The 12,106-nt window shown below is 34.4% G+C and overlaps 1 protein-coding gene across 5 annotated transcripts in view; it reads right to left on the reverse strand.

The window, feature by feature from the left end:
* NBEA (neurobeachin) overlaps nt 1-12,106 on the reverse strand; it is a 516,384-nt gene that overhangs the window by 306,443 nt on the left and 197,835 nt on the right. For all 5 annotated transcript variants that reach the window (XM_076364262.1, XM_076364263.1, XM_076364261.1 and 2 more), the window contains one exon: nt 3,534-3,972. In XM_076364262.1, the coding sequence (XP_076220377.1) occupies nt 3,534-3,972 (439 nt within the window). The remainder of the gene's footprint in view (nt 1-3,533; nt 3,973-12,106) is intronic.

Consider the following 12,106-nt stretch of genomic DNA (forward strand, 5'->3'; position numbering starts at 1 on the left):
ACAAGTCCTACTTGATAAAACATGTTGGACACATTTTCTGCTTTTACATTTCATTTACAACCACACAAATTCTATGGAAGAATACACTGTAGCCTATTACACAATGACTCTTGCGAACATATTAGCAACGTACAATTAAAAGAACATGCAGAGCAAAACACATCATATTAAATAAGATAGAATTCTTAACTTCAATTCTATTTACAGGAGTTTCCTTTGTATGGCGTTTACCTGCATGTAAGATCAGTGATTATACTTAAAGAAATATCTTTAAAACAACAAAGATACTGTTATTTTTCTACTAATTACTTATTACCTCAACTCTTCTTTTATAAGGCACTCAGCCATCCAAATGCAAAAATAAAATAAAAAAAGTCTAGCCTCACAAGGACTAAGAATATCTTTTGATTAAAGTGAAAAATACATTTCTCTAACCTCAATTTGCTTATAAATATAGAATCACTGTGTATATTTTATAAAAACTGAAACAAATAAAACCTGACAAAACAATACACTCCATTGCTCCTGATTCTCCCTAGAGAGAATAAACATGACCAATAGCCACATTGCTCAGTGAAGTACCAAAAGCATAAACTACAGCAACAGAAGATCCTACAGAAATATGGTCCACAGGCATAGTGTTAGCTTTTAAAAAATACGCAGTGTATATTATTTAATTGTTATTTTATATCAGTAAACACAATTATATTTACATGAGCAAGTATGGAAAAACAATCACGCTGTAATTTTTGTCAGTTTTTCAATGATAATTGGGACGCTATAGGCAACACGAAATGTTCATAAACCACCACAAGCTAAAATTCATGTTGCTTTCTCAATTAATATTTTAATTAATTCTAATATTATTTCAATATACTATTCAAGGTTTTTCCCCCCTAGCCTTTGTTTCACCCCCCATGAAAAGTTACAGGGTTAGGATCTCATTCTGTTCCTCCTTTGTAATTTGGAAAAGAAAACCGACACCACCACCCATCTTTTGCCTCCAAAGATTGCCACAGCGGTCAAGTAAGTACTTTGAAAATAGGAGCAAACTGCACAGAGAACTATTTGCCTGAACAGTGGTCATAATTCCGTAATGCAGCCATGAGGTGCAACCAGTCAGTTGAGGTCTTGTGGGCTAAGGACATCAGTATTTTTATCAAGATGCTCACAGTTCAATAACATCCATTTAGTTGGAGGAAAGAATTTAACACTTCCTGATCTGCTGGGACCTGCCTGAACCTGCCAATTTTCCCTTCGTAGCTGTTGGTTATATTAAAAAGCATGATCTACCTCACTCACCAAAATCAGACAGCAGGATCTTCTATGTAAGAGCAACAAAATATCCTAACAAAATTGATGTAAATGGGTCTTCTTTTGCCTAAACGTCAACCATTACCACTTTTTTTGCTGAAGAAGTAAACGATGCCAAGGGCTGACATGGTACAACATATGTTACCAAGATACAAACACAGCTGTACATTTTGTACAGGAAATCATGGAATCACAACTTGGTCAGGAGCGTAAGAGGATAGGGAAAAAACAAACCACTAAACCCTCCAGCTCCTAAGTGAACTTATTAAGTATGAAATGCCTATCAAAATCCGTAAGCTCTAAACATGAAGCACCTCTCAAATAATTCCATAATTCTGTTTTAGCAACTACTAATAATGGTGTTCAAAATCATTACATATACAAGCAGTCACATTGTTGCAAGAAAAATCTAATACACTTAATACAGGTTATGGCCAACCTACTGCAGCCCTTTAGAGTTTTTAACGTTTTCTTATAAAGCTGTAATTTAGAAATGCAGAATAAAACTCATCTCTTCAATCATCTTGATGTTAAGTTCGCTCTAAGATGACAAAGACATCTCATGAGCTGATATGCTCCATTTTAATTTAGGTGTCTAGCATTTTGTGCATTAACAACAACCCTCTGAATGAAGTATTTTTTTTAATTGACCCAGGTAGAAATTTAGCTGAATAGGTTCAACTAAAGTAACCTTTTGGTGGTTATAGTTAGGTGCTATTAATTCTACACACAGCACAAATTTTGGTACTGCTTAATGTACAAGAATGCATTCTAGAATATGATGGTTCCTCACAGAGGATAAGGAAAAATTCCCAACTGCATAGGAAAAAAAATATTTTTCACTTCACATTGAAATCACTCTAAAGTCAAAACATGCAGATTGATGAACAAAAAAATATCCTCTTAATGAAACAGTTGCTAAATGAGATTTCTCTGGAATGGCCTTAAGACCTAAAATATTATTAGAAAGGGAAATATTTATTGCTTCTAAAGCACATCTCAGTTTTCCTATCTTGATCCAATCTTTGTGACAACAGATGATATCTGATTGTTTATTGAACTATTTCAGAAAAGCAGCCTCAGTACCAATATATATAAACAGACAAAAAGGCATCAGCTTCTCTATGGAATTCATAACGAAAAAGCGCTTCTTCACTTTTATTCTAAAATTCTCATGTATCTTCTTGCACTTTACTGTTTACATTACGCTGAAAACATCGATTGTGTATTGTTTTTCTGAAGACTTTAATGAAGACATTTCTGATATTTTTGCAGGTTTTCTGTAAATGCAGATGGATTTTTCTCATAAATCACAACATAGCCATTTTCTTGTTTGATTTTTTATTTCCTCCAGAATTTTAATTCTTGTACCTGCATGATGAACTAGTATATTTCTACAACTTTGCTTAAAATTTTGAGACATGTTTTACCATACCTTTGAGTTAAGTCTTGATTCCATTTTTTACTTTTTAAAAACATTTTTATGAAGAAACTGCAGGGATCTTGTCATACTGGAAAATGTAACCACATCAACACTCATAAAAGTTAGCTCTTTGCACAGGTTAAGAATGAACCCACAATGGATCAGGTTACCCTTCTCCTGGAAGGATGTTGTCAATTGCACATCTTATCACAACTTCTATGTTCAGGATAACTGAGATGGACTGGACACTTAAAGAAAAGTATATTCATTAGAAGCTGGGAAGCTACAGCCTAAAAAGAGAAACAAAGAACTCTTTGTGGAAATGTTCAGCAGTTTATTTTTAAACACTAATTTTTGAACTTATTTGCTGTTTAAAGACCTAAAAGGAAACTGGTTTCCACCATGACCATGCAAACAATTTGCCATGGTCAAAACATTTCAGTACCAGAAAACAGTGCAATGATGGATCCAATTAAGACTTAAGCCTTTGAAAGAATATTTGACTGAATTTCAGCACAGTCTGTTCTATATCAACAGATATTACCCCTCCTCCTCACTTGTTTTCCAAATACCTCATAGAGTTTTATTCACTGCTGACAGAGAAAAACAAGGTGAATTACTTTTGTCTATACCATACAGTCCGTTTTGGTAACAAAGAAAAGGAGAAGTAATGCAGCTGGTTTTTAACATAGTCTAATACAAACCAAAATAAGAATAACCGTGTTTAAAAAAAAAAAAAAAAATCCTTCAAACTTCTGAATTACATGAATATAATATAATGAATCCAGCCATATACCTGTCAAATGAGTGAAACTGCATGGGAAGAATAGCCTGAGCTTCTCTCTTCAGTGCAGGATCTGGGTAAGGGATCGGATCCGGACCACATTCTGCAATTTCAACAGGGGCTGCCACAAGACTTTTCAGTATTTCCTTGACATTGATGCCTTTACTTTGGCTGATACTGGATATTGATGATGCGGGTTTCAGGATTTCACTGGGGCTTTCCGTTAAGCTCTCCTGAGATTTCTTCACTTCCGAAGACAAAGTAGACAACAGCTCGCTCATAGCGTCAGGGCCTGTGCTGGTCTCCAAGTCTGTCCCATTCAAAATATTGGGCATCTGTTCATCTCCAATTCCAGAATCCGTATGAGGAATAGAGCTTTCCAGCTGAATATCTTCAACTGGTGTCGGTGTTTCTTTATCTTTGATATTTTCTGGAAATGCAGTTGGTGTCTCTGCAGTGAAATAGAGGTTATGAACAATATTTATAACTTAGTTTGATTTTTGTTCCTAAAAATATGATCATAAGGTTTTACAAGACAGAAATGTGTTAGAAAGCCCACAAATCTTAGTAGTTTAAACCTTAAAAACTCATTTTACATACAAAACATTTTGCTTTCAACAGCTGTTTGGCATATGTAAAGGCTTGGAAGAGGGAGCCCGACGTTGCATTATGCAAGCTCAGTGACATTTAGAAATTACAGCCCACTACTCACACCGTAATCAAATAGCAAAATACTGCCAGCAAAAACAACATTAAAAATCATAACTTATCGACTGCATATCTGTATGATCTGTGAGACTACTGGAAGAGAAAAATGCAATCACTTATGCTTTAGGATTATTATAAAATTTAGTCTTTTTATTGCTGTCAGCAAATATTAAGCTTGCATTCAAAAGAAAACTGCTAGACCTTTTGTTTGCTTTGTCTTTTGTTTAAAATGTGTATTATACACATTTTTACGCACATATCATTACATTGAATACAAATTTATTTATACATGAATGAAAAAAAGAAGCATTATTGTTGATTCTTTAGATAACTCCCCCTTCCCCACAAAAGGTAAAATTCTGTAATTCTTTCAGGCAAATGTTAAGAACAAAATAAACACAGCTTTATAGAGACAGGCAAATGAAATCTGTTGACTTTGGAACACATCCAGATTGAAACGGACTCTACAACATCTTGTAACCGAGAAAAGCATACCTCTATTAATTACTTCAGTGAAAGAGACACAACAACTTCATTAAACAAGAATAATTTGCTATGCTTAGTGGAAAGTTAGCTAGAGGTGTGAATAACTTCCATATTAATCTTTTGGGTTACATTTTATTAGAGCAACAGACTGTGGCTATTTTTAATGACAAAAAGCTTGCACTCAAACTGATTTTTTAATTTATTTTCAAACTATTTTATTTGCATTGGATCACTTGTTTTGATTATAAAATTTAGCTGGCCTATGTATGAAATAGGAACACTTTTTTTTTTTACAGTTCTGATATAGCAGCTTAGATATTATGGAAAATATTTTACAACATACTTAGATGAAGCTCTGCCCTTCTGACTATTCCAAACAAAATGTACTTCAGCAATGTAACTTTAATAACAACCACATAATTTATTACCAATTGTTTGATACAGTCAGGTGTAAAATAGCTACATATTTATCACATGGGCATAAATGTGCGTGTATGCATACGCACATAAAAAATTCTGTATGAGACTATTTATGTGTTTGAACTAATAGTAGTGTAAACCTCTTCATGTGTACAAGTATTAACAAACAGATATAAATAGAACAGAAGAGGCTTTTAAAAATACAAAGCAGAATAACCCATTATAAGGAGTATTTTCTTCTTCTTTTAACAGCCATAAACTCTGAAGCCACTTCCTTCTTCTCTTTCTCCTAAGTGCATTAAACACATCATATCAAGTAGATATGAGCCCTGCTTTGTGAAGCAGGAAGTAGAAACTGGATTTATGAGCTGCATAAAATGCACTTAGCATCTGCCAGGTCAGGAAGTAAAAAAATCCGTATCTGCTTAGTACTGCCTATATTTGGCACAGAAGGACATCTGATCCACAGAATGGTCCTAATGAATTTTCTGCTTGTTTGTCTCTTTAAACTTCATCCATACAAAGACAACACTTCTCAACTGAAGGGAAGAGTAGAACTGGACTGCCAGTCAAGCAGATCGTTGCCCTTTTAATGTATGGTAAGTAAAATAGCATAAGGCTCCACTATTATGTAAACGAAAAGAGGACACCGAAAAAAGAAGACGGTCCACTACATGGTGAAGTTAGAGTACACCTAACCTCAATTTTCATTAAGGTCAACAATGCTGAACACAAAACTAAAGACAGGAAAGCTAATGGAAATGCGGTTGTGGAAATTCAAATACCCTAACTAAACCAGGAGAAAGATTTTAATGTATTAAAATCATGGGAATGAACTGACTCCAAACCAATTTTGAAAGAAACAGTCCATGAAATTACTGGTCTAGTAGCAAGTACTTTTGCCAAACAGGTAAGTGGAGATAGCAACATATGACTGGAGAAAAACACACATGGTTTTTGTTTTTAAGAAAGGGGAAAAAATTATCTGGACAACTACAAGACTTCAACAGTAAGCAAGATTTCAGGATTTATTTTGGAGTAAAGAATAGTAATGGAATGGAATGAGGCAGATTACAAAATGGCTTTGCTAAAAGAGCTTTTTAAATATTTATTGTTCAAAGAAAATAAGGGCCAGTGTAATAAAATTCAGTAAAGCTGGGGTTGTCACAACAGATAGTAATTTAGTCAGAAGAACCTGGAAATTAATAGAAGGTGGGAAAAGAAACTGGCTAAGAAGGAGTCATCAAATAGTTGCAAAAGAAAAAAACATCAGACTGAGGAAAACTACCATGGGAGTTCTCTCGTTTAAAATTTTAATAAAGATTTCAGGTGAAAAAGTAAAAACATTCTGGTGAAATTTGCTGATGACAAAGTTACAAGGTACAATTGATGTACAGAAGGATGGTTATAAGAAGGCATTATGACAGAACTGCAAATTACATTTAATAGTGAAAAGCTATGCATCCAGCGACTAACACAGAGATTCCCATTATAACTGGAATTCATCAACTGGAAATGACTGGAGAGAAGGACCTGGATACATCAATCACTGGTAACTATTCACTGCCATGGAAAAGGCAAATGTGATTCCAAACTTTTCTGAAGAAATAGCTCCTGCAGTAGTTAAGTATTACTGGCATTAGAGAAGGCTTTGGTAGGGTTCATTATGGAATACTGTGTACACTGTTATATTTGAGGAAGATGGAAGTGCCACTATGGAGACCCACAGTGATCGACTGTTGCAGAAAAAAAGAGTTTGCCTGATATAGTCTGGCCAAACTAATACTGAGAGGGTATACAACAGCTATTATACATTTTCAGGATGCAAACTCCAGAAAAAGGATTTAAGCTAAATGGAAGAGTTGGCATGAGAAAAACTGAGTACAAACTCACCAGGAATACATTTAGATTGAGAAGTGACAGCCATCACTATGGAATTAAGGTTCTGGAATAGCCTTCCAGTTAGAGTAGCAAGTTCAAAAATCAGAACTAATTTCAAGACTCTATAAATAGGACTGTACTTAATTACTCTGCATGTGCCTTGTAATCCTTTGTTCCCAAATGAGAATAAAATGCCTAGAGGATTGTATCATTTGAAGTCAAAAATGGAAGGAAAATTAAATTTGTGGATATAGAATTTAGATATGACATACTATACAATACATAACACTAATTAAAATGATTTAGGAAAAAATATCGAGAAGTTATTGTATATACAGATAAGTGTATGGATACTTCATTTCCACAGAAACTAGACTTGTATCTTTACTTTTCTTATTGTGTCTCTAGTATCTATATGAATACACTGCACTAAGTCAATTAAGCTTCGTCTGATTTATCACCATGAATAACAATCTCAAAAAACTACCTATACCCAATGCTTTAACTCTCATTTTTAAAACATCAAGCAAGCTAAATGACTAAGGGTTTAAAAGGTCCAACTGACTTTTTGTAAATCAAAGGAAAATAAATTCAGAACAGATAAAACTGATTAATAATTGCCCCTCAAATAAGAATACTAGTAAATTAGTATTTGTGAAATTCAGATAAATATGTCTGAAAAGACATGTTATAAGACCTTCTGGATCAGCATTATTAGTACTATTTTAGGTAAATTATAAACTCCTGAGCATGGGTCACAAAAACCAACCAATTTTAGTTACAGTACTGCATATCCACAAGTTTTATTCTATGTTCATTTATATGGTGTCATAGCACTGCTGTAGCCTTCAGAATTCAGGAATAAAGAATCAGTACTGAATACTGATTCATAATGTTATCTACTAGAAATCTTAAACCGGTAATGCATATGCTTTTATAAAAATCCAAAATACTTAAAACAATTTAGCAAAATGATAAACATGAACAGAAGCAAAAATATAACTGATTTCATCTGTCTATGTTATAACATTGTGACAGTAAGCCTGTAAATTTTCAGCAAACCTCATCAGTTTTCTGCAGCACAAGGCCATGTCAGTAGACAAAGCAGAAACATTACTAGACCTAGCGATCTTAACCCTGTCAGAAACAGGCAGTTGGAAGCCAGATGCCTCTTTCTTACTGTTTTTCATTGTAACTAATGAGTTCATCTAGTACATTATGGGAAAAATATGGGCTTAAGTTAACTAAATGACATATTGTATATCTAGTGACCTCATCCGTCACACTCCTCCCCGAAAATATCTTGTTTGCTTGTGATTTATGAAGTGTATTGTAATTGTTTTAACCTACTGAGTTACTTAAACAGATCTTGCACTACTTCCAAATGCCTAAAAATACAAAAAACCCCCATGTTTATTACCTAAATAATGAGACATTTAATGCCTGTGGTAAACATATACATTTTTGCCTTTATAAAAAAAAAGACAACACAAAATATTTTGCTTCTAATATTTATTTATTATTAAAAAAATGGAAAAATTGTGTGTATATTCCTATGGTCTTTTTTCTTTTTAATCTGAACCCCCCCTACTGGATAAAAATCAGCTGAAATTTTTCAAAAGTAAAAAAGTATGAAAATTATTATTTTTAACTGCTTACAATATGGCTGAAAATTTATTTGAAAGTCACACTATCCCAAACCATTGTCAAATTTCTGCTGCAAACCATATAGCAACATTTGGTAACGGAAGGTTTGGGGCAATCTTGATATAAGAGTTGCTGCCACCTTGCAGTCTGCACTTGCACTGGAAAATTTATGAGTTGTTTTCTGTATAGCTATCTTAAGGCATTGATAATAACCTTATTAGCTGCCTTTTATAGATGCCTTTGTAGTATTCTACAAACTTTCAGGGACAGTACACTACAAGCTGAAAATGCTTTCAATCCAACCAGGCAGTGATATTATAGCTTGCTCCACAGGTGGCAGAGTCAACTAATCAATTCCTAAGCTCCAGGCTATAAAGAGAGAGTGAAAAAATTCTTCATAGCCACATCAGTCTACTAGTTTTCATATATGAGAAGCAGCACAACTAAAATGAGATGACAAACTAAGTACAGGGACAGAATCAAAGAGTAATAAGGGTCTGATTTAAAAGTACATTGAAACGAGTAACCAAGAACGGAGTTGCAATGGAAATTTATACCGTGTCGTAGCACTTCTGTCTGTCTCACAGAGTGCCAGAAATGGTGCATGTGAAGAGGTGGAAATAAAGTGCATGCCATGGCAGCATCTGGCTGGGAAGAGTGAAAGCCACAAGTGGGGATACCCCAGGGCTCTGACATGAATGGCTGAGGGCAGAGGGAGCACAGCTGAAAACTCAGGGACTGGGAAGGTCAGATATGAAAGATTCTGGGGTGGCTTAGCAATCGGAAGGGCGCAGATCTTGAGACAGGAGATTTAAGACAGAGGCAGTTTCCCTTTAGCCAGAGCGGATTTGTGGGGAGGAAGGATGTAGCTCTGGAGCAGGAAAAAGAGAGGGACTCTGAAATGGGAAAGAAATGGACCAGGAGAGACTTAGGGTGGGGAAATCAAGGTTGGGAAGTGATGAAGAGCCTGCATGGCAGAGGACAGTTATCAGCCATTTTTCACAGCTGGACATCTGTACATGTCTTCTCTTTTTGCTCACTGGAAATTGCTTCTATTTGCTCAAAGTCTTATAAATTGTTTCTTTCCCCACTATCACTCCTGGACTCAGGCAGACACACAGGGCAGCTCCTTCTACCTTGACCAAAGAAAGAGTATTAAAAAAGCCACTTATGACAGACATAACTCTTGATCTGTTTAGGCAATGTCTTTAATCAATGTCTTGATTCTTCCTTACTAATCAAACCTCTTTCACTCAGTACTTGATAGATAAGACATCTGTACATCAGTCTGATTGATTACGTGGTTGCCAAACAAAATGTCACCAGCCCTAAAACAATGCATTACCAAGGCATTAGCTAAAAAAGACTTAAGATAAAATAAATTTAAGAAAATGAAAAGTTGTATTAAAGAAATGTCAACTTCAGAGTATAAAAACAGCTGTTTACATTTGAAACAAAAAACAAAAACAAATTAGGAACAATATGGTAATACGTATTTTTTTCTAGGTGAATTTCCCTAGTTTTTGTCAGGTTCTAATTTTTTGTTTTTTCTATGTTTGTCTTCTGTAAACTAAAAAAAAACATAATGAAAAAATAGATTAATATCTGTATTTCTGAACCTCTCTGAGAAAGATGATGTTTTTGTGTTTAGACGTTTCTTGCAAAAGTGATTTAAAAAAAAAAAATCTGTCCCCTAGGTTACACCATCCAGCCACAAAAATTAACAGTGAAGCATAAGTATGTTCCATAGATATGATGAAACTGATACTAAAAATGTTTTATATTAAGCATTTCTTTGAAAAATCAAAGAACTTTTAAAACATCTGTAATTTGTACAAATGAAAATAATTATTATTACTTTACAAAAAAACCTATTACAACTGCTTCATGCATACATAATGATCGATAAATTAATAATGAAATATCTGTGCAAACCTCTCTTCTGATGCCTTAAGTAGGTGGTGAAGGACAATAAATATTAGATCAAGATGTATTTATTACTATCCCATGATCTTCAAATGTACGTACTCTCAGAGGCAGTTGGAATAGGTAGCATATATTTCATCAGGAAAGCAATATGATAATTTTGAGCAGCAGGCAGAAATTCAGTAGAATTTGACTTATGATTCTCATGATTATCATCCATGTCCCTTACAACATTTCACCCAGTTTCTTGAAAACATATATACAGCTAGATTTTGAGGAAGATGGAGCCACGAATTTTGTCAGGATTTTGTGGAGGCAAAGGATATTTTGACAGGCAAGGAAAATCAGTCTTTTAGTCCACTTTGCATAGTTAGACTCTACCCTTCGGCAAAATATTTAGTTTAAAAATAGGCTGGAAATCTCTATGCTACTACATTAGGAATACAAACAACAGTGTAGCAATGCACAACACCCAGAGTACTGTACATCTATGAGATCAGAAGAATTTAATGCTTTACTTATCTTCAAAGAAAAAAAGCTATTTCTGCAACTGTTTAATACAGTTTGTTCCATCAAGAAAAAAAATCAATAGCTTTCAGTCCATCCACAGCACATACCTTTAAGAAATCTGTTCATTTACAGTGCTTTGGGAAAAATACAGACAGTGATATCAAGGGAGTTGAAAAGCCAATCCATTTTTGATAAAATGTTGTGATAAGCTACATACTGATTTTCTTCCCACAATATGTTATAAGGTGAATTGCACTGTTGCAATGATTTCATTTCTGAAACACTCCTAAGTGTTTCCTAAGTGAAAACATCAATTTTCAATCGAAAATATCTTTCCATTATTTGGTTAACATTAATTGTGTTCTCAGAAATTAACAGGCTGCCAGCTGAAGTGTAAAAAAAGATTATTCACACTTTTCCACTGCTGGAGATGTGGAAGCACTGTTGAAAGAAACAGTAGTACAATAAACCTTCAAGGTAAGCAAGGATAGCTTCAATAATGACCAGAATTGAGAAAACTCATCTTAAGTGATCCTGACCACCATAGCTAAAACTACCTCAAATTTGTAGCTGTAATTTAGAGAGGTTACTTGGTTTTACATAATAAGGCTGATTAGCTGCTATTAACAGAAGATACCATGCTCCTCTATTTCTCCTGTGTCTTATTCCAATGACAAGATATTTCTACTCTCAAGATATGTACTGATTACCCCCTACCTGGTAAGAGAAAGGGCTACTCTCAATTTTTCAGCCTTGACTTCCACACCTTCCAGAAATAACAGAGATATTTTCATACCAATTTGGGGAAAATATCCCTATCTTACCAGAGAAATCAACTGAGAAAAAAATATTATTTTCTAAACTATTCCAATTGCTGCCATTCCAGAAATACAAATATCAGCATTTTATGCAGTTCACAAGGGTAGCTCTTGCTGACCAAAGGGACAAAGGTAAAGACCACTAATGATATCTTGACTAATACAATTTTATCTTAAAATGGCTGTGGG

Source organism: Aptenodytes patagonicus, chromosome 1 (genome assembly GCF_965638725.1).
Source record: "Aptenodytes patagonicus chromosome 1, bAptPat1.pri.cur, whole genome shotgun sequence".
NCBI classification, from domain to species: Eukaryota; Metazoa; Chordata; class Aves; order Sphenisciformes; family Spheniscidae; genus Aptenodytes; species Aptenodytes patagonicus.